We start from the raw sequence: 23,574 nt of genomic DNA on the forward strand, positions 1-23,574 counted from the left end.
ACTTGTAAGTCGACGCGATCAAGAGATATGACCTTTGAACTAGAATCATGAATTGGCCAAGAAGTCATTGATGTCTTACGTCACATTTAAAGAAAAAAATGTACATTAATAAAAAAACGAATTTACTATTACTAACATATTATGTTTGGTTAGTGGAATAAGCGCGTCGAGAAATCGAACAGTAAGTTGATTGTGTCAAGTTTGAACTTGAATATAATATATTTAAATACTTTACCTGCATGTTTTGACAGAACCCTCGCTACACGGGTCCAACTCGCACTTGCCCTGTTTTTAAATTATACAAAATCAAAAAGTTAGTTGTTGACGTTCCGATCTACGCAAAATGAGTTTATGATTTTTTGAGTCGGGCCAATTATTCTTTTGCGTTCGAATTTAACAAGTAATTAAGGAAGTTAATACGTAATTAAAATGTTTAATTAAATCGTGAGGTAGGTACCCTTTTCTTCTCGTATTTGTTACTCTAATAATTATTGGACATTACATTTATTAAGCTCGAAATGGCGATGGAAACAGGAAATATCGTCGCTTTTTTATTTCTTTATTTTGTACTTTATTATTTTACGTGTCCTTTTATATTGTGCTTAATGAATATTTTTCTTCCCTCTTAAATAAAACAAGATTATATAAAACGTATATATTTCTAAATGCATTTTTACAATAAACTTAGGCTTGTTCTTTGGATTGGAATTTATTTGAAGTTCATCTTAAACTATCATTTTGATAACATGATGTGGTATATAACTTAACATTCACATTGCTATTTTGAGATCGACTTGAGACATATACTTCTCGATTTATACTATGTTATATTTTGATTCAAAGATATTTTACTAAAATGTATCAATATTATCTATTACACTATTTCATTACATTATATCACGCTCTAGTATACACCGTAACTTATATCATGAATTATTTTCTCTTCTTACTACTAATCTTCTAGTCAATTCAATATTGGCATCTTCTTTAAACATATAACATAATCTGTTATTGAAGCATAGACTTTATACTATTAGTCTTAAGGACTTTAATTAAATAATCTCCCGTATGCGTAACATCATTAGCTCTGTACTATAATTTACATTTTCTTGGATATTGACCTTCATAATCAACGTTTGTTCAACCATCTTTTTTTATTTCCACCTTTCTCACCGTGCCAGTGCTTGTTTCAGTGTCGTTCGAGGAACCAGAATTTGAATGTTCTAATTTGCTAGAATCGCTCGACCTTTCACTGCTTTTGCTTTTTCTACTTTTTCCCAATAAAGAAGAAGGTTTAACACTTCTTTTTTGTTTTACTTTAACGGCTTTTTCCGGCGGTCGATTTATACTCTCTGTCCTATGCTGGAGTTTGTTCAAACCAAAATTTGGCTTAATCTGAGCTGTTCTTTCTAATCCACTAGAGTCTGGTAAATGCAAGTCTGATATGCAAATGTAATCTTCGTGATTTTTCGGCACAAGATATCCAGGATTTATTTTAACTGGAACGATTTCTAATTTCTTCTCGAATATAGTTTCGGGACCTTTGGAATCTAATACGTCATCCATATTTGTTGGTGATTCTACTCCACCTACTAATTCTTTGATGAGTTTGTCTTCTGCAATATCTTCGAAAATATCTTCTTCTATCTCATCATCATCGTCAGAGTAAAATGAAGAAAACGATGTTAATGAACCAGCTTGAGAGTGAAAATCATCAGGTAATCTCACTCTTGGCACATTGGTCGGCATTTCAACATTACTTGTTGAAGGTTTGATAATTATGTTTGGATCAGTCGTTTGCATATCACTAGATGCTATAATTACTTTTGGATATTCCCTATCTTTTGATACAATTATTACAGTCGGCTCTGGTTTTTCCTCTTTAGCGCTATTATCTATGGATTTATTCCGTGTTTGGAATGAATCCGATATAGGAGCTAAAGTGTCAATGTTCACGTAATCCTTGTAAGATTTAACTTCTGGAATTTTGTCTTTTGATGCATTAAAAGACGACAGAAGTTTTGTATTAGCATAAGCTAGGCGACGTTCTAGCGTAGATGTTCTAGGAGGAGGTTGTGGTGGTACTTTGGGACGATCTTGGCTATCAGTACTTTCAAAGCTTCTAAATGTTTGTAAGGTTGCTGGTTGAAGGGAAAGACGTTTTTGCGCTTTGGGTAAGTCAGGAAGAACCTTCGGAAAATTTCTCTTTTTGATTGTCAACAAAGCATCCTCTGGAGACAATGGCTGTGCTTGTAGACCCTCATCCCGCGATGTCACATTAATTTCATTTCTAAATGTAACTGGAGGAAGTATACTTATTACAGGTGGACCACCTTCCATTTTCTCTCTATAAAGTTTTTCATAATCAACATCTTTAACAGGATCAGATACGGAATGCTTATGCGAAATGGTTAGAGGCTTATCTTTGCCTACTGATAGTGTTACCATATTTGTGTATATTTTATTTTCATTGTCGTTTTTAGTTTCAAGTTTAAAGTCACCTTCGGTTTTGGATCTTTGCAATTGATTACTGGAATGTACATGGTCACCTCCATCGAATGATTTAGATATTTCTATTGGTTCTTGTTGTAGAATCGAGTTCGTACGTGCAGATGGAGTGGCGTCTATAGCTACAGATACTTTTTTGGACTTCATACTTTCCGTAGCTTTACTTTTAATAGATTCCGATGATTTGCTTCCTTGTTTTGAAATATATTTAGACTGCTTATGGCTTCCTATGGATGAGTGTGATCCTAACGCTGAAGTGGATGTTGTTTTTTCTGACGTTCGTCCCTTGCTATAGGATTTAGATAATAAATTCTTTGAAGTTAAATCGTCGACTTTTAAGGTTTCCTTTTTAGGTTTCTTTACATCCGAAAGAAGTTCTTCTGATCTTGTGAACGGCTTAGCCACAGTCATCTGTTTATCATTTTTCAAATCTGAATTGGATTTCCTTAGTATGCCAGGAGAACATCTATGCATGACTTCATTCGCAATCCAATCTCTTACTTTAGTGTGTGCGTCTAATGTACTTGTAGATAAATGTCTACGAAGTTGGAATCTCTCTCTAAAACCTCCAGAATCGTCACTTTTCGGGGTTTTACACTGCTCAGACTTCTTCTTTATCTTCTTACTTCCATTCCTCATTTTATTAAAACTCATAGATTTAATTACACTGCAGCCATTTTTCAAAGTCTGTAAGGCACTTTTGTCATCTTTAGAACTTTTTTGTCCTATGACATCAACTTCACCAATTTCTGCCCTAGGCTGTCTTGTGTTCAACACTCGCTCTCTTAGCCTCAGTTTTCTCCTCTTAAAATACAGTATGGAACATGTAGCAATGTTTACCAATAGAAAGAGCACTCCCAGTGAAACAACCAGCGTGACCGTAGCGCTTGAAGTTTTTACAGGCACGATTGGTTTTGGCTTCGCGGTCGTGGTACCTGCGGTTTTTTCCATTAGCCCCGTCGGAACTGGCCGCGACGGTGTTTTAATTGACTGTATCTGTCTGTATATCGTGTCGGGGTCGGATCGTGTATCGGGCTGGTAGTATGATCGAATTTTGCCGTAATTTGTGGGGACGTAATGTGATGGTGATTCAATAATTTGAGGTTGCCAAATTCTTCTCATGGGATCTGGAAAGACATATTATGAATTTAGGAGTGTAAATAACTGGATATTGCTTTAGCTTTAGTTTATAGTAGTCTATACTCATAAAAACAAAATTAGGAAGTTAATGCAAATAATTATAATGATATGTTACATTAATCTTAACAGAATCAGATCTGAAACCTATACCGACAATGTTTACACAGCCTCAAATTAATATAAACGAGGATTAAAATAAAATATATAAATTAGAAACAAACTATTGTAGAACAGTGTCATGTCAACATTTGGGTTTGACCGTACATTTTCTATTTCCGAAATAAGTCACAAGTGATAAAAATAGAATACACGAACCGGAGCTTCTGACCGTTGGTTTAGGCCGCTGCGTGGTCGGCGTCGGTGTGTAATCAAACAACGGGTCCACTACATACGAGCTCATCTTTTTTGGCAACGTGTCGATCCAAAAGCCGGTGTAGTTCGACCGGTACAGACTGCTGATGGATGGCGGTAAGTCTGGAATTGATAGAGGCGATATGTTCAGTTGTGTGGGATACGTGCTTGGTACCGTCAAGTTTAGTTACGTTAAAATGACCAAATTAGCAACATGCATTCATGTGTCAGTTTAACCATTCGTACTTTTGTCTGGCTTATTTATATGATCAAAATAAGAATTATACAAGTGTTTCTTAATAACCTTATTATGTAGTCGATTTTACGTATACGACAACTTATTTAAAAAAAATAGCTTTATTTTTTATATAAGTTAGCGTAGGTAAAGACCTACTGTTGCGATATAACAGTTCTTCAATCGTAATTCTAATATTTATTTAATCATACGCTATCTTATGTTGAACCTTGAGAGTCAAGACTTATGCCGCAAGTACTGTGTTTTTTACTTACCTAGCCTCAAATATGGTTGATGTGCGACGTCATACTCCGGCCACTCCACGTTGTATTGGCTCTGCAGTTTCGGATCTTTAGTGAAATATTTATTAACACTTTGTGTATTTGGAGAACTGAAAACAAAGTAAAATTAACACTTAACAAAACAAACACACATTTATCCCCGAAGGGTAATGCAGAGACCCAACCAATGCACCCACTTTTCACCAAGTGTGTTCCATCCTATGATATGATAGGGGGCGAGCCTATCGCCATATCGGGCACAAATTCCAGACTCCGGGTTGATACTGAGCAGGAAAACCCAATTATCACTTTGCCCAACTCGGGATTTGAACCCAGGACGTTTGAACGCTGCCGTACCGCGCATGCAGTACAACTACGCCACCGAGGCAGTCAGTACTTAACAAAATACAGTTAAATTTACGTCACTTTATCCCTGAAAGGCTCGGTAGTGCTGCTATAAAATATTAATGCATGAACACTTCTGGAATGTAGATATCCACATTTTACCCTCATATCTACCATATAATGCGATAGGGGCTAATCTAAAGCATTATTGGGCACGAATTTTGATCTCGATCAAACCAGGTATTTTTGTAATGGATAATTATTCACATAATTGCTCCGCTTACAGAAATTTGGGCTTACAATTATTATCTGTTACGTTTCCTTAGCATGTGTTTTATGGCGACTGACGAGCAATGCACACAAGCTTAGCTATAATGAAATTTTATACATAAACCATCATACATTACACAAGTTGGTGAGCTCAAAAAAAATTTGTTAATTGCAATTTTTTTTTTCTACAAATTTCTCTTATGGCGCTGACACCAGCTTCGAGCAAACAGCTACAAAAAAACTTACCCGATCTTAACGAAATTAGTCCACAGTCTCATCATGACTTCACTCAAGAGTTTTTCCTGTTGAGTATACTCTAAATGGAAATGTGTATTGGCCCCTCCCAAAGGCACTCCTAATACATATGGCATTTCTTGTCCGTGAACGCTTTTGTTGAGCTGTAAGTAAATAAAAACAGATTGTAACAAATATAAGAACAAAAACTGATAAAGTTAGGACGCTTTGGCTCTTTCTGCCGCTAAACACCAATGTGATGCTAATCTAAAAAAACATATCACTTAGAGAAAATACGGCATGTTTTGTAACTTGAACGTTACATGTCAAAAGGATTGAGCAAAATAGTGACTATATTATATATTAATTATAGAGCTGAAGCGATCGATTTTATGGTGAACTGGATATCTTTGAAAGTACTGGCATCATATCAGCATCACTGGCATCAGATAATATCGCTAATACCAAATACATTATCCAGAAGTGCTAGATTTTTCTGTGTACGGAGGCTGGTAGTCCATATTAGTGTTTAGTTACTGCTCAATGGACTTGTTTCCAGAGCCGAAATAAAAAAATATATGTTTAGTTACTCAAGGGGTAAATAGAATGTTTATATCCGACCTCGTTATAATTCCGATGATAAAAACAATACATTCCAATTTCAAAACAATAGAATACAAAAAGGATCAACATACACATTATACGGGAACGGACGCGATTTGAATACGAAACATGAGCATGAAAAAGTATGCATTCGCTGCTAAAAATGCGAAAGTAAAATTGTGCGAATGTTATCTAGAATCGATATTTAAAACGTCAATAAAACCAGCCAAGCGTGAAAATTTAAGAAGTAAGGATTCTGTCGTTTAAATTACTATTGAAATTTCAAAGTTTTTTTTTGCTCGCAGCACAGCCTGCGTATAAAAGCTTTTCCAGGATTAAAGTCCCGCTATAAACATTTCCAGGGAAAAATTTAGCCTATATTACCCTTTCCAGGGTCGAAAACTAAATCCATACCAACTTTCATAGAAATCGGTTCAGTAGTTCAACTGTGAAAGCCTTATCACACAGACAAATAGAGTTGCTTTCGCATTTATAAGTATAGATAAAATGAAATCAATCATCATGACTTGTCAGTGGCCTATTCATATACTAATAAGATACTTTGGAATAGAATATTTTGTAACTAACAACATAGCGACTTGCGATTTCAGAGATTGTATTGTATTACTAAAACTAACTAGACTGCATTGGTGACGTAGTTGTATTGCATGCGCGGTACGGTAGCGCTCTGAGGTTTTGGGTTCGAATCCCGGGTCGGGCAAAGTGATATTTGCTTCTTTCTGCTCAGTATCAGCCCGGAGTTTGGAATTAGTGCCTGATATGGCGATAGGCTCGCCATCTATCACATCATGGGACGGAACATACTTGGCGAAATGTGAGTGCAGCATCGTTTCCAGAAGAACCCTAAAACATTTAGGGCGTATTTTTTTTTAACTCAACGCTCATCCGCCAACACCTGTTGAAACGCGAAACTTTAGGCAGCAACTTGAAATATTCGCCGTACGCCGTTCAATGCCTTTTGTCTTTTTCAATAGCTTTAAGTCGAAAATAATAAACTTCGCGTTGAAACTGCAACATTTATTTCAGATACGCGTAACATTTTATTTTCTGATATGATGAAGCGACGATAGCCTAGTTGGGTGTGGAACGGTCTGCCGAGACAAATGTCCGCAGGTTCAAATCCCAAGGGCACACACCTCTGACTTTTCTAAAAAATCATGTGTGTATTCTTTGTGAATTTATCGTTCGCTTTAACGGTGAAGGAAAACATCGTGAGGAAACCTGCACATCTGAGAAGTTCCGCTGTAGGAATTTCAAAGGTGTGTGAAGTCTACCAATCCGAACTAGGCCAGCGTGGTGGACTAAGGCCTAATCCCTCTCAGTTACTACTGATAGTAGAGGAGGCCCGTGCTCAGCAGTGGGCAAGTATATAATACAGGGCTGATTATTATTATTATTATGATGAAGCGACCCTATAGCCATATCAAGCATGTATTCAAGACTTTAACTGTGCCACAGGTCGACTTTTTACTCAAGACTATGAATTAATAAGTTAGCTTTTCTGTCTGAGATTTTACTCTTTTTCTCTAAGAGAACATAAATCGCGTCCCGAGCCTCGTAATGATAGTAATCGCTCAGCTAAGTCAGATAACCTGTGTTTACCACTATTGCGGGAATAGTCTGAACATTATTTTAAAAGAATTCATTTAACATAGTCAAGGTACCCTTCCGTTGTCATTGAATAATTTTAAAATAATTATTTATTCAATTATTAAAATAATAATTTATTCATTTAGTAAAATAATAATTTATTCATTTAGTAAAATAATAATTTATTCATTTATTAAAATAATAATTTATTCACCTCTGACTTTTTTTAAATTATGTATGTATTCTTTGTGTATTATCGCTTGCTCGGTGAAGGAAATGATGATTTCCTACGTAAGGAAACCTGCATACCTAAGAAGTTGTCTATAAGAATTTTTGAAGGTGTGTGAAGTCTACCAATCCGCACTAGGCCAGCATAGTGGACTAAGGTCTAATCCCTCTTATTAGTAGAGGAGGCCCGTGCCCAGCAGTGGAACAGTATACAAAACAGGGCTTATATTATTAATATGATGAAAATATAATAAGGCGTAGTCTTTACAATAATTCTTATTTTATGAGCATTTGAAAATTCTAGAGACCTTCGACAACTGAATATCCAGTGGCAATTATTAATGTATTAACAATTATGATGGAATATGAACTGTTCAACTCTTTGAAAAGTTAATTATTTCTGTTATTTCGTCATTTGGAGTTTCATTTTGGTAATTTAATATCAGTCAATTAACGTCTTAGATAAGACGAATCACAGAGAATTATATAAAGTTTGAATTTATCATTCACCTAGTAGTGGGGCAATGTTCATAATAATAAATATTAAAACGTAATGTGGTACGGAAGTTGGTAAAATACGGGCTTAATGGCTATTAAAAGACTTCTTAGAAAAATATGCTAGAAGTGCTATGCTAAGTACTAGCCAGAATGTAGTTAGAACCTCCCTGGTCGCTTTGAGGAGTTTTAGAAAAATTTACTTCACAAACATTCGAAGTTTAAAAGTTGTGAATTGAAAATTGAAATTTTCAAAAGTTTAGAACGTGATTCAAATTTAAAATATTCCATTGGTGGCAATTCTATGTTAGTGATAATAAAATATTAGCAAAAAGGAATAGAGCCAACCATTGAAGTATATTCTATAGAAACAAACATCCATATAAACTATTTATTCAAAATCCGAACTAAAATGGCAACCATAACGTCACTGTTATAACCTATTTATTCACTTGAACAACAAATAATTTTACTTATTTCACTAATATTTTTTTTTTTCACACTCGAGTCTAATTGTAAATAATGATTTGCAGACTCGAGTTCTTATATTATGAGGGCCACTCCGTACACAACCATAAGCTGTCAATATTGACACCATACTAAAGTCAGTTTGAATGGATTGCAGTTCAATTCAGTTGAACACAGTGAATGTTCGGAACGCCAAATCTAGTACGTAGTACCTATATATCGATGGAGTCAACAGATTCTACAGCAATAATAATTATAAATGTATGAAACTTCTAAATAAATGAAGCAACCGACTCTTACTCACCGGAGCATAATCAGTGCTGACGGAGTTGTGTCCAAACACGTAGAAGTACGACTGCCGGTTGGCCTTGGACTGATAGTTGGCGAACCTGATGGCCGGAGCTAATGTCCTCGCGTCGCTGAGGAGGTTTAATATCACGTCCCGATTGGTTTCCACGCTCCAGCTTTGTGGATTCAGTTTTGATGGTGCGTATCTGAGAATTAAGGGTAAGTTAGAACTATCATTTTACCGTAAAAGGCCAGGTGAGGATCATATTTTCAAGGTAAGAGTCTATTACGCAAGATGTCCTTTTTATACGAAAACTCCTAGTAACTCCTCTGCACGCAATGTTTGAAGTTGAATTGGTCTGTTTGATACTGGATACACAAGCTAATCCTGGAACGCGACGTTCTTACGTGAGCCACTTTAGCGGGTTTTGTATCTTGTATATGGCAGTTGCTATCTGAGTGGATATAAACATCCTACTACAAGCTCTCATTTAAATATATTAAAGTATACTTACTCTTTTAATATGATCTTCATCGCCTCCTTTTCGGCTCCTTCGTATATTATTTTGGCGTATTTTTTAATGAAGTCATCACGCTGGTTCTCTAATATTCCATGGTCTAGTTCGATGACTCCGAAATCATGATAACTCTCCAACTCTACCACGCCACTTAATAACTGATATCTAGAAGAAAAAGAGTTGGTGAAATAATTGTTTTATTTTTAAAATTATTGCACGGGATAGTGACTACACTGCATCTGATGGTGAATGGAGTGGGGTCCAATAGAATGTCGACTGACGAGAGATGATTACTCTTCAGCAATCGACACAATTATGCCGGCTTGGTGGAACCGGATATACACAGGCTGATCCCGGAACGCGACACGCCTACGTGGACTACTATGGCGGGTTTTAACACCTTGTATACGGTAGCCGCTATCCGGGCGGATATAAAATGTATTCTACCACCAGCAAATAATAATTACACAGTTGGTCTACTAATAGCGTACTTGATCCACGAAAACTATAAATTCGATTCCTAGAATGCACCTATATTATAATATGTTTAATGTACAATTAAACGTCATGTATAAGTATTTAAAAATGTACTTACATTAAACAAAATAAAGTGCAAAAATCATTTTGAAGAGACATCCAGATTTCAGTAAATACATGTTTAAAAACTATTTTACCAGACTTACAAATAAACGCTGTCATACTAATAACTATAATTAGGTAATTATAGCTCAAATTTTAATGCTAATTCAATAAGAAAGCAAATTCTAAAAGAAAATCGCGCCATGTTTGTGGATATTGAATAAATTCTTGAAGAATACGTCAGGCGCGCACCATTATCGACGGAGCAAGTTTTGTTTAAAAGTAACTTGTCTGATAGAGTCGGGGATTGTTACAGAAACGAACTTTGTGTTGATATTTTTATTTTCTCCTTTTACGGAGTGTGAGGTGTTGGATAAAGTTAGGAGAACGTTTATATTCTTCGCTTTGTAGGTAAGCCATAAACAGAAGCATTAACACTTAGAACCTTGTATTACAAAGTGCATTGTTTGCTACATCTACTGATACATTCGTTTTTTTGGTAAGTGCACGACAAAGTGACTGCCACTGCAACTGATAATAAGTGGAGTGAAATCCAATAGAATGTCGACTGACAAGAAATAATTACCCATAGGCAGTCGGCACAATTATGCCGGCCTATTGAAACCAGATTTACACGGGCTGATCCCGGAACACGACACACTTATGTGAGCCATAGTGGCGGGTTTTGACACCTTGTGTACGGTGGTCGCTATCTGAGCGAATATAAATATATCATACCACCAGCACAATTAGATATTAAATGTCATAATGTATGTGTTCTAATTACAGCTGGTTCTCTCGAATCCTTCGCGCTATGTACTTCCACATTAACTATTTTTGCTACTAACCGAAGTGCGAGGTGTGTTCTGGTGATATTATAGCTGTTTTTTTTTGTCAGAATTTATGGCATTTAATCTTGGAGTGAATACAAGCACTGAAATCTAATGAATTTGGTACGTAAGCAGTTCAATTTATAGCAGTTGTGACAAATCAGATTAATGAAATATTTTATCAAATGACTAATATTATAACATTCAACAAATATATATATATATATATATATATATATATTTATATATTTGTTGCATGGTTATATTTGTCGTATATATATACGAGTATATCAAAGTTATATAAAAGCAATCAATGCTTATTAAGGGGCTAAATTAGGTTTTAACTTTTCTAACCGACACTGTCGACTAATCATAATATATCATCTCCCTACCTCACTAACTACCCTTGATAAAAATTGTAACGTTAGCTGTATTAAGTAACACAATATCAATTACCTTACGAAATACGGTGGGAAATTTTAAAAGTGGTTTGGCATTATATATGGTCCCTGCTTCCAAAATAGGTGAAATCAATTATGTGCCATTATATAAGCGTACGTTTCAGCTCCTTATTCGCAAATAAAGACTGAAATTTGAATAGAATTTAAAATTCCAACTTATTCCTTGTGCACTTACTTGCTCAACAAGTTTGGGAAGGCGTCCATCGTGCTGGCCGGCTCGCTTGGTATGAATGACCCCGCCACCACCGGTCCAAGTGGAGTTTCGAACTCTCGGGACAATATCTGCACTTTCTTTATTTCTGATAAACTGGAAAGGCATACAGGCTATTTTTGTATGGCATTTTATCCTGTTTATGTCTTTTTATTGCTTTGAATGACGAGACGAGTTTGCCTGGTGGTAAGCGTTAGGACCGTCCATAAACAATAGAACACCATCTTGATTTACAAAGTATTGTTTAGTATTCCACTGCGCTCGCCATCCTGAGACATGAGATGTTAAGTCTTTTTATCTCCAGTACTTACACTGGCTACAATGTCGTTCAAACCGGAACGCAACAGTTACTAGTCTCTGTTGCTTGGCGGCAGAAATAGACATTGCGGTGGTACCTACCCAAATGGACTCTCACATATAAGAGATCTACTACCAGTAAGTTAAAGGATAGTTTGATTTAATATTAATCTGCACGACCCCGAGTCGCAAGTTGTAAATAAACTACGTTTTATATAAAGGATTTTTTATTTTCTATATTTCCATTTGTTATTCTCGTTAATCATAACCCTTTTAAAGTAATTATCAATTAATTAGCTAACTATTCTTCATAATCATGAAAAATAGCTTTAAGATCTAAATTGAAATGATTCTTGGAAATTCAAATGTTTTAATTCTGAAGTAATTTGCACAGGCTATAGACTACCAAAAATTATCTATAAAATGGTTTTAATATTAAACAAGCATTAGTTATTATGCTTGTTAGCTCAAAACAATTTCTCAGAAATCTTATTAACAGTTAACTGGAATTCAATTATTTTTATAACAGTAGAAATACAAGTTACATTGTGAATAAACTAGCGGTTTCTGCGAGCGTTGATTAATAATAAATTGTAAATAGAATATAATAAGCTAATTATACTCAGTGGCGGTTTTTATACCAGCCAAATGGATAATAAATTTATCTACACTAGATAACAATAAATGACCGAGTTCTGCGGTAACAAACAGTAAAAAAAGTCGAATTGATGATCTCTTCATTTGAAGTCGGTTAAAAGCAATTATTTGTATTATTATTGCAATACTAATTACTAAGAACCAGCAAGTGAGGGCTTGATTATGCACCCTTTTTATGCAGGTAAAGGACGTGTTATTGATACCATCACTTCGCGTTGGCATAAGTACATAGACGGCGGGTGCCGCTCACCATCAAGCAGACCGCTATCTAATTTGTCTACTAATGCAATAAAAAAAGATATCTTTATTGTAGTCTAAAGTGACGTCACAAAACCTGTGTTGTGTCATCCATGGTTAAGTAAAGTGAATGGTCTATTTAGGAGGTGCTTATAGCGCCTTCGTTGACCTCTGAATCCGCGAGCAATTCTCAAGTCTGATGAGACCCTTAATTTTGCCTGATCAGGGATTAACCCAGCCCTAATCAAAAGATAAGTAAAATGACGAGGATGGCGAGCGCAGTGGAATACCAGACAATACTTTGTAATTCATGTTGGATAGTGTTTCTACATTTTATGGGCGGTCGTATTGCTTACCATCAGGCGAACGGCAAGCTCGTCTCATCTTTCAAAGGAATAAAAAAAAGTATACTATATTCAGAACTCACGGCTTTTTCTGCAAGCAGCTCATCAGATTCCTGGAGTGAGGGCTGCAGCCGAGGCTCTGGGCGACTTGGAGGGTATATTGGGTGGGATCGTTGGTCATTGCCCAGTCAGATAATGCATTGCCTGACATTAAAATAGCTCTGTGGAACAAACCTGGAACAGGCAACAGCAGTATTGTTGTAAAGCCGAATGAAATAATTAAGACACATGATAGCTGGTGGCGGGATATTTGTATTCGACCGGATAGTGTCAACCCTATACAAGGTGACACTACTTTTTTGGCTGACTGTACACGAAGTTTTCAATTTATTAGATCTATTACATATTTTTTTCTAAAATTATTTTTCATCCTGAAATTTAAACTATTTTTTGTTCACTGTAATCATTAAGGCTGCAGTCTTTGAATCGTCAGGAGAAAATAATAATGAAAAAAAAACGATAAAATTCGAAAAAAATATTATGTCTAACATTCGCGTTAACATTAGAAATCATTTTCCATTGACGTATATTCTACCGAACATATATATTGGTGTTATGTTTAATCAATTCACACGTACATATATAAAACATTTCCAAATCTGAACAAATCATTCTGTTCCTTCAGCAGAACATCAAAAGTAACGATAACTTGACATTAATCCGGCTCGAGTAGTCATTGGATTTGCTCGCTCTGGGAGATAGGGGATTACAAGAATGCTGTCTTAATAAAGGTCAGGGGTGAACCATGTCATTGAATCTAATAATAAAAAGATTGCTAAATTATGACTTTTTTTTCATTAAAAATATTTTTTGAACCCGTGTTCTGATATGGCATCCTTGATCCAATGGTGGTATAAATTTGTATTCCAGTATCAGAAACGGCTCACCCCCTTTGATATCATTGAAAAAAATGTGCACTAGTTGCCTTTCTATCTACCTCTTCGAGAATAGAGGGCGTATGTATGTGTGAACGTAAATGAGAATAACATTTTAAAATGGAAAAATAAGACGAAATAAAGACATATAAAATTAATTTTCATACATTGAAAGAAAATGAAAATGATCAATCAAAAGGAAAGGAGATGACTAAAAAAACATTAATATAAATATGTGGAATTTTTAGAACCCTTTTCTTTTCATTTTTGTTTGTTGGTTAGCGCATATCTTCGAAACCATTCAACGGATTTTCATATAATTTTCACAAATACATGGAGTAGATATAATTGGGAGCAATAATATACTTTATCATTATTTAAAATCCGATATCTAAAAAAAATATCATAATTTTAAGATATTGAAATTAATTTTTAAACTTTACCTTAAATTACTACGCAGACGAAGCTGCGGGCAACTGTCATCTAACATAAACTGCAACGTGAATACAAAAATATCGTTTCTTTTTCAAGTATATTTTTTATTCATATAAAAATATTTTTATGCCAATATTTATATAAGCTTTACAGTATGTAAATGCAGCTCAAACAGAGGAATGTAGATAAACATTGTCATAACACGTATGTCAACAGAATAACAATGTTCTAATGTTTTTGGGATTCGCAAACAATGAACTAGTCTGTTTGAATAAATTTTTCCATGCCCTTACGCTTAGCATCACTCCTTTACTCTTTACAGGGGTAGGCAGAAGTGTAGCCCACATTTTGCCAGCTATCTAAGATCTCATGTAACAGGGGGTGTCTATTGCCATTTACTGACGATAAATCCATACTCTGAGTTAACAACTAAGAAAAAACGCATTACCACTTCACCCGACCCGGGACACGAACCCGATACCTAAACGCAGAAGTTGTAATTAATGTCACACCGTCGAGACTGTATAGGATTTACCATTAGAAATCGGGGAAAGCATGAGAAAGTTGACGCACGCAGCACCAGTACCGTGTCCCATCAAAGTCACAGAATTGGGGTCTCCATTGAGATCTTCTATGTTGTCTTTGATCCACTGGAGGGCAGCCAGCTGGTCTAGCAGACCGTTGTTACCATACACATGTTCTGTTAGACTCGGCTTCATGAACCCTGGAAATGGAAATTATTTTAAATGCCTTAGACGTTGCAAATGTTTCGATTGTATTTTATCTTTCTAGTCTGAGGCCTTAGTCAAGTTATCTTTATACAATCGTTAACGCTAATAGAAAACAAAAAATATATAATATGAAAATAACATATTACCGTATCAGTAAGTCGCATGGTTCAAGCGAACGTATGGATAAGAAAAAATCTGTAGAAAGTAAATTAATAGAAACGATTGCCTCTTTTCTAAGGTCTATGATATCTTAACGTTCTGATAACTTATAATAAAATTGGTGCTTTCTTTGAGTATTATTGTTTTATAGCAACCATTTTAGTTTGTTCCTTCTGTGCCGATGTTCATCTTTGCTACTGTCATAATAAATTACAATTAAGTTGTAAGATTTTACATTTTCATTAAAATTTGTTGCTAATAATGTTTCAAAGTACGTAGTAAACTGTTCGAAGTTATCTCCAAGTTCTCGAAATGAAATTATAAGACAAACAATTGCATAAAAGAACAAACTAAATGAATACATTCGGAGGTAGTAAAAGCAAATGATTCTGGTAAACTTACCCAATATCCCAAGTCTAAAGTTGACTGTGATGACCATTATGTTCCCGTAGGAAGCCAATATTCTCCCGTCGTAAGGGTTGCCGGAACTCCATTCGAAGGAATCGCCATGAATGAATACGAGCACTGGAAACTTTTTAGACTTTTGTTCTGAAACAAAAATGACAAAAATTGGGTTGTTGTTTGTAAATTAATTAGAAATAAATTCTAGGTTGATTGATTATACATTTACATTGAATGATTTCCCTTTATACATTAAATGACGATATATTTATCTGTAGCTTTTCAATATTTGCTTCTTTTCCAATTACATTTTCTTTTTTATTTGCTGTCACATCTATTTCCTTTGGACTTTGTTGATTGTTCATTGCCATTGTATTCTAACTTATATCGCTGGCCTTATAAACAATCTAGCTTATACCACAATTATCAACTTTAACATTCTTTGAGGTTAAGTACCAAACATTAAACCTTCGTCTAGTTAATAAAGTTCATAACACTCCTCGTATGCAAGATACCTTTATACATTTACTAAAGCTAACGTTATGTAAAATAATGACATTTATTGCTGACAAAATAAGGAATAAAATAATTAGATCTCGCACAAAAATAGACGATGTTACAACAAGGATAAAGACTCTAAAAAAATGGACAGGGTACATCGTTAGAGAAACAGAAAAATTAAAGAAATGTATTCTATTCTGGTATCTCAGGACGAAAAACAAATACTGGGTAGATAACTAAGATAGGAAGATGATATAGTGACAATATCAGGGAGAACATAGAATGAAACAGCGTTAACGAGGAAAAATGTGAGAAAGGAGGAGACTTTCGCCAAAGTTGGCTAACAGACCAAGGTATCAATGTCTATTAGCTAAAAATAGATCTACAAATACTAACATGCATAGTAATTTATGGGTCTGAATTAAGGCTCTTAATATTATGGCTAGGGGATGTCTTCTTTTATTTTCTATTCTCTATTAAAGATTGTAGAAAGGTATCTCGGTTGCTAGCACAGACATAGTATAAATAATATACAGCTCATTGGTAAAATGCAAATAGTAGCTTTATAAGTATGTATTTTGGAAACCATTTCTTAGATTAATAAGTATAGGTAGATGATAAAGCAAAAAAAAATTCATCCCCTGAGGTATCGGGCTCATGACTATAATATAACAATAAATTGTGAGTAATATTTACAATAAAAATATAAATCCCTAAAGCAACCCTATGTTGATTTGTGTAATATCCTTTTTGATCTATTGCTGGATTAGACTGGGCTTTTTAAATTTCACACGATACAATCGAATTTCAACTCTATAATTAAGTTATTTTATATTCAAAACAGATTGGTTAGTATAAAATATTTTTATTCGCCTCCTGCGAGATTATAAAATAAATAAAGATTAGCTTCTGAAAAGGAATGAGCTGAGAGAAAATGAGTGAAAAAAATAAAAAATCTGTCAGCCAAGAGATGTAGATTAAGTTAATTTCCGATCCTCTTGCCGTTTTGATGTACTATCGCGGAGGGAATTTGAAGCAGAGAAATATGGTTATAATAGTAACCCTTTTTATATTGTGTGAGGCTATCATTTGATCGTAAAAAGGTTCTATGAATTGAATTTGAAATGAAATGAAAATTCATCGAAGTGAATAAAATTTGACAAGTTTAGTCTTTATCTTACACTATCCCTACCTAGCCTATACTTTCTACTTGGGTCGATGCAGACCACTTCTGTAAACATATTGCTGAAACGATTATACCTATTTTTACTATAAGCCGCCTCCATATTTTTCCTTGGAGGATCCAATTTAGACCAATTTATACTAAAAAACCAAACTGTTGAAAATTGGGAAACTCTGGAAAATGGGACCTTCCACGCCACGTCCTGTTTCCTGCCATTAAATTAGAGGTGACAAAACGTAGTGAGCACCACAAATTGGTACTGGCGGTAGGATATATTTTATATCCAGCCGGATAGCGACCACCGTACCCAAGGTATCTCAACCCGCCATAGTGGCCCACATAAGTGTGTCGCGTTCCGGGTTCAGCCTGTGTACCAATATCTGGTTCCAACATTCCGGCATAATTGTATCCGCCGCCAAGGGGTAATCATCCGCCGTCAGTATCATAGTAAGTTGAGCGGTATCTAATAGAATATCGACTGCGATATTCTATTAGATACCACTCCATTTATTATCAGGTACAGTGGGAAAAGTTTGCCGTGCCACTAAAAAAAAAAAATTATTGTACACCATAACTGCTGTTTGAAATGTATAACCACATCGAGATAACTCTATTTTCTGTTTGCTTTTCGGAATGGATGGTGTTTGTTTTCAAATTGTTTCTCGTATACTAGCGATGTATTTATTAACTAGACCGATGTTGAAACGCTTTGATGTGGAAATGGACATCAGTTGTTACATGCATTTATTATAGGTGTGTTAACAGAAGGGACTTTGCTACATTATTTAAAAGTTGGTTCAATAGAACATCGAATGGTAGGTGGTAGCTATTCATGAACTGGGAGCAGTATACCAAATAATTTATGAGCACGTACAGTGTTTCCAGACTTTAATTAAAAAAGGATTCGAAATTTCAAGCCACTGATTTCTTTAAAGGTACATTTAAGTACATTATTTTATTAAAACTTCTATAAATAAAAATAGAAGAATTAATAATCTTCTACTATCTTATACAAATTGTGATATTTAGCTGAAATATTGTTTACATACGTCTAGCGACATCTACTGCGCGTATTTGAAACTAAGATTAATCCAGAGAGCAAATTCTGAACGCGGGAAATCTCACCCACGCTGTGATTTCAGCAACACAGCAACAACACACTATGAAGGTTGAACTTATTTTCACAGATGGCGCTTTTATACAGTTTATATTGCACAGAAAAATAACAAGATTATCGTGTGAACACGTGTGAATACATTCGTGTGATTATTATAACTAGTGGTTGTTCAGTATTCCAAATTAAAATTTTGAATTAAATACATTTGGATCATATACATACATTTTATTTTCCAGCCACGTTCTCTATATTATGAACTTTAATTATAATAAACATCGCACACTCTTCCGTGCGGCGGTACATTTATTTTCTTTGCGTTTTAATATATAGATATACTTTATGAAATCATTTATGTTTATTATACTATTTCTTGTTACGTATCCTGGACTAGTTACAAATTAGTTAGTTAAGTATTAGTGGAGTTTATATACATTCTTTTTAATTGCTATAAACATTACTTTTTTATTTACTACTATATTTGTAGGTACGACTACTATTGTATAACATGTTCTAAAATTATTTATTAAATCTATTTGTATTAATGTATATAACCTACACATGATTGGCAATAAATGTATCTTTATTTTGAAATTCTTAAGTTTTTGGGGCATACTTCCATCCTTACAATATTTTTTCCATTGTTAAAGCGATTTACATTCAACAATGAATACCGATAAATTCGAAATAGTATAAAATGTGGCTTAGGAACTGGAATCGAAGCTGTGACCTTCTGCTCGGCATACTTACTGGCCTGACGGCTACTCCTTCTGGAGCGTATAGCCCCAGACTAATCATGTAAGAAAACCCTTACAAATATTATACTAGTTGAGATTTTAATCCGATTATATACTGCAGCTAGACTAAAAGTGAAAATGATATTTTATTAAGTGTCATTAAATGCATTTCATCGATAAGCTTAAAGTCGCTCAGCATGCTTTGAAAAGAGCTATGATCGGAGTCTTTCTGAAGGAGAAAATTCGGAACCAAGTGATCCGTCTAACTCCAAGGTAACCGACGTAGCTCTGAAAATTAGTAAGTTGAAATGGAAATGGGCTGGCCACGTATGTCGCAGAACAGATAACCGCTGGAGTAAGTGTTTTCTGGATACGGTAGAATAAATTACACAGGAGAGCTGGAAGCGATGGAATGCATAAAGTTGAATACCGGGCTCTGTGGCGTACCTTGGGAGAGGCTATGTCCAGAAGTGGACTGCAACGGGCTGACGATCGTGAAAGGCATTCCATTGTTAAAAAAAAAGTTCCAATTTCTTCCGAACGTGACAAGCATCCTTCCTATATCAAATAACACTTCCGACAATTTATAACCAGTTGGCTACTATGATTTCGGAACTCCCAAAATATTTACCATTAAGGCCGTTAACGAGTCCATTTGTGAGGTGGCGCCGCGAACGTGTCCCGGTTTCCGGCACGGGACTGTTTTTCTCGTTTTATTGACGTTGGTCTTTGAAGTCACAACTGTGATCAAGATGTGCTATGATCTTTGTGTTGCGGTTTGTTCGTATTTGTAATTATTGTTTATTGCTACTGTTTATAGGACGTGAGGTTTACAATCAGCATAGTGACCTACTGGATTAGATAATATTTTTTGCTTACAGGTTCGGTTGCGTGATTCTTCCTTTAAAATTTTACTATTCCAGGATAAAGTAGTAACTACAATAGTTCGGGGTGTGGTCGATCTAAGTAATTTAAGAATTTAAGAATTTACTTCTAACCAACACCTTAACTTAAACATTTAATTATCAAAAAAATATACTCCCATTCAATTGTGGAAAGAACTAATATCTTTTCCTTAACCACCAAAAAATTCATTTAGCACAATAATGTTCAAAAAATAGTACTAGCTCTCCAGATTAAATTCAACTAACAACTTATCCGTTGTATCCCACAAAAGGTATAAATTGAAATTTTCACGTGATTTTCTCGAAAACAAAAGCTGTTGAGTACAAAGAGCGGTTTAACAATGTACGGTGACTGGAGCCAACTGTGGGGCGAGATGTCGCTCCACGAATACTTTTATTGACCGATAAATACTACTTAAGGAGCTGGATGTGAATTAGATTTGATACTAAACTAGCCTTGTCTTGCGGTTCTGTCTCTTACATGGATATATCTATAAGTTCATTCTTGGGATAAAAAAGTGAGATATGTACCTTCCTGTTGATTTTTTTTTAAATTGAAGCGGTATTCCTAAAGTTTAGACCGTACAAACTGACTAACAAGAACGCTTAATTTTAGTTATTATTTAATATTGCCATTATTATTGCCACTTTGGCAAAGCAACTAAGCGACATAGCCCAATGATGATCAGAAATCGTTCATATAGTATGAAGACAATTTTTTGGAGTCGAAAAGCATGCGAGTAATCTAGTATAGTAATTCATCCTATGTATGCCAATAGGCTAGCTACCACCACTACCACCTCAGGCCGGTAATAATCATAGCGAACCATAGATCCCTATATACTTTCAGCTACTTCTAAAGAAGTGTACAAGTTGAACTAGATTTACCTGATAATGAGCTATTTTAAATATGTAAGCAGTATTCTCGTCTCCAATATTGTTGCCAAAAATCTATTTCCATCGCCTTAACTTTCCTTATCTCTATCCCTACAAGCTTTGGGCCCATTTATCTGTTATTTATCTACAATGAATTAAATAAGTGGGGACGGATCTGGCCGATTACTGTTGATAAATTGTAGTGATCCTTTTGTTAGACTTACAGACTTGTGTTCGGGAAAACTTAGAATTACTTTATAAGTGATGAGAAAGAAATATAATTCTGCCTTTTTGATCTAGTGGCGTTTTATAAATTGAGGAATGGGAGATTAGGTAAATTTGCAAGGCCAACAACACATGGTGTCGGTATTTTTACGCTATTTGCCTAGAAATAAAATGCTCATGGGAGTTTGATCCAGCCAAGCGGCAAGTTGTAAAAACTTTGTCGAAGTATTGCCAATAGAAAATGTTACATGGCGCTTATCATTCGCTGCGTTTTATTCAATCATAGGCAAACAGTTTACTTCCCTTAGATTTCAGAGAATATTCGCGAAATGACAAAACAATTGCCCAATTTCCTACATTACGAAGGAAACGGAACGTCGCACCACATAACTCCCGAATATCATCCAAACCCCATTTTATTTCAACAGTAATCTCGCATCTCAGTTATTTTGGTCAAAAGCCAGAATTAAGTTCCCCCTCAATCTATAATTAACGTGAACCGTTTAGAACTTTCCGTTGAATATTTTTCAAATTTCAATCTGTTGTTTGACTTGAACTAGTTCGGGATTGTTTGCATAAAAATTGTTGACCGAATTCTCACAGGATTTTAGGTTTTTGTGCAAAAACGTGTTATAAATTGTTGTGACAATAGAGTTATTTTAGAAGTAGAATTTGGGCAAAGGAACAACTTTACTTTTGCTGGTGGTAGGATATATTCTATATCCGCTCGGATAGCGACTACCGTACACAAGGTGTTAAAATCCACCCTAGTAGCTCACGTAAGTGTGTCGCGTTCTGGGATCAGTGAACATCCGGTTCCATCAGACCGGCAAAATAATTTGACTGTGGACAATCTATTGGACCCCACTCCAAATACTTTTCCGTCCTCGTATAAAAAAAAAAAAAACTCTGATGGTAATTGATCATAATAGTCTATGAACACAAATATCAGACTCGTAACCTTGTTGGCCACCCTTAAAAAAACCATCGATAATTGGTGATTTTCAATAATCGGCTATAAAACCTGTGGCTCATTGATCACTGGTTTAAATAACTAAACATTTATACCCAACATTGGTACCATGACACTAGTTTTTTTTCAGGTGCAAGGGTTTGTCGATTCCATAGCTCCCTAAGCTGATAAGAAACGAATATTTGCGAGTTATACAAACATTGGCTTCAGTATTCGATCGAACTTGTACTGTGACCTTTTTTTAACAACCAATTCGCTGTCAATCATGTACTATCGCTTAGTCGGCAAGCCCTGCAAAATGACTGGTTCGAGTTAGCGAGAAATTTGAATAAACCGAAACTGCATTGCACACGGCTTTTGGCATTTCGCTCATATTTCTTCAATCATCAGTCGGTCTGCTACAAAGGACGAATCATTCGCAATTCATCCACTAACACTAGTTCTAGAAGTTATTTGTAGTAGACCTTTTTGATACTTTAATATACTTTCGCAGTTTTTTCTACTACGGGCCTCACCACAATCCAATGCATGCGTGTAATTTATCAATTATAATTGCAGAAAGAATTAGGCACGTATTTTACAAGGAACAGCCAGCCTGGCATGAATTTCTTATTTTTTTTTAATGTATAAGCTGCTCAGATACAAAAACCAGACTCCAAACTATGGTTTGAAATAAAACTTTTTTACAGATTTTATCACAGTTATTTATATTATTTATTCCCGACGTTCCGAAGCCTTCATGGTCACGGGGCAAACTATTCAATTATATTTAATTTATGCTCCTAAATAGACGGTACACAAAATTGTTCTATCTACAATAGCTGTGCAATACAATAGCTGACAAATAAACTTATTTGAAACTTGTGAAATAGGCCTTCAGTCTTTTCTACCGACCACGTGACTTTAAATTAAAAAATCCGACCGGCAACCCAATTCGCAGAGTAAACACACGTCAATCATATGCCATCGATTTGGCGAGAGCCGACCGTACAAACTGAAATAGTTTGTATAGATTTTTAGCGCCTATTCCAAACAATACTTGATGCGAGTGTTTGCGAAATCCCGTTAGCTCGATGTTTTGGAACGTTTAGGTCTAAAAATTGTATTTTGAGTTTATTTGTATGAACAAAGGTAAATATTATCAAAATATATGTCGGGGTATAAGCTAATGACTTCTAAGCTCAGTTGATCAGCCGCCATCACAATA

General features: G+C 35.2%; 1 protein-coding gene across 1 annotated transcript in view; it reads right to left on the reverse strand.

Moving 5' to 3' along the window:
- Window positions 1-640: 640 nt before the first annotated feature.
- The window catches only part of LOC115455607, a 33,519-nt gene continuing 10,585 nt past the window's right edge, over window positions 641-23,574 (reverse strand). The window contains exons 3-12 of the mRNA XM_030184233.2: window positions 15,854-16,000; window positions 15,097-15,285; window positions 13,275-13,425; window positions 11,621-11,752; window positions 9,573-9,740; window positions 9,074-9,263; window positions 5,377-5,528; window positions 4,510-4,625; window positions 3,964-4,122; window positions 641-3,635 (exon numbers count right to left, since the gene is read on the reverse strand). Of these exons, the coding sequence (XP_030040093.2) occupies window positions 1,141-3,635; window positions 3,964-4,122; window positions 4,510-4,625; window positions 5,377-5,528; window positions 9,074-9,263; window positions 9,573-9,740; window positions 11,621-11,752; window positions 13,275-13,425; window positions 15,097-15,285; window positions 15,854-16,000 (3,899 nt within the window). The 3' untranslated portion in view covers window positions 641-1,140. The remainder of the gene's footprint in view (window positions 3,636-3,963; window positions 4,123-4,509; window positions 4,626-5,376; window positions 5,529-9,073; window positions 9,264-9,572; window positions 9,741-11,620; window positions 11,753-13,274; window positions 13,426-15,096; window positions 15,286-15,853; window positions 16,001-23,574) is intronic.

This window comes from Manduca sexta, chromosome 28 (genome assembly GCF_014839805.1).
Source record: "Manduca sexta isolate Smith_Timp_Sample1 chromosome 28, JHU_Msex_v1.0, whole genome shotgun sequence".
NCBI lineage: Eukaryota > Metazoa > Arthropoda > Insecta > Lepidoptera > Sphingidae > Manduca > Manduca sexta.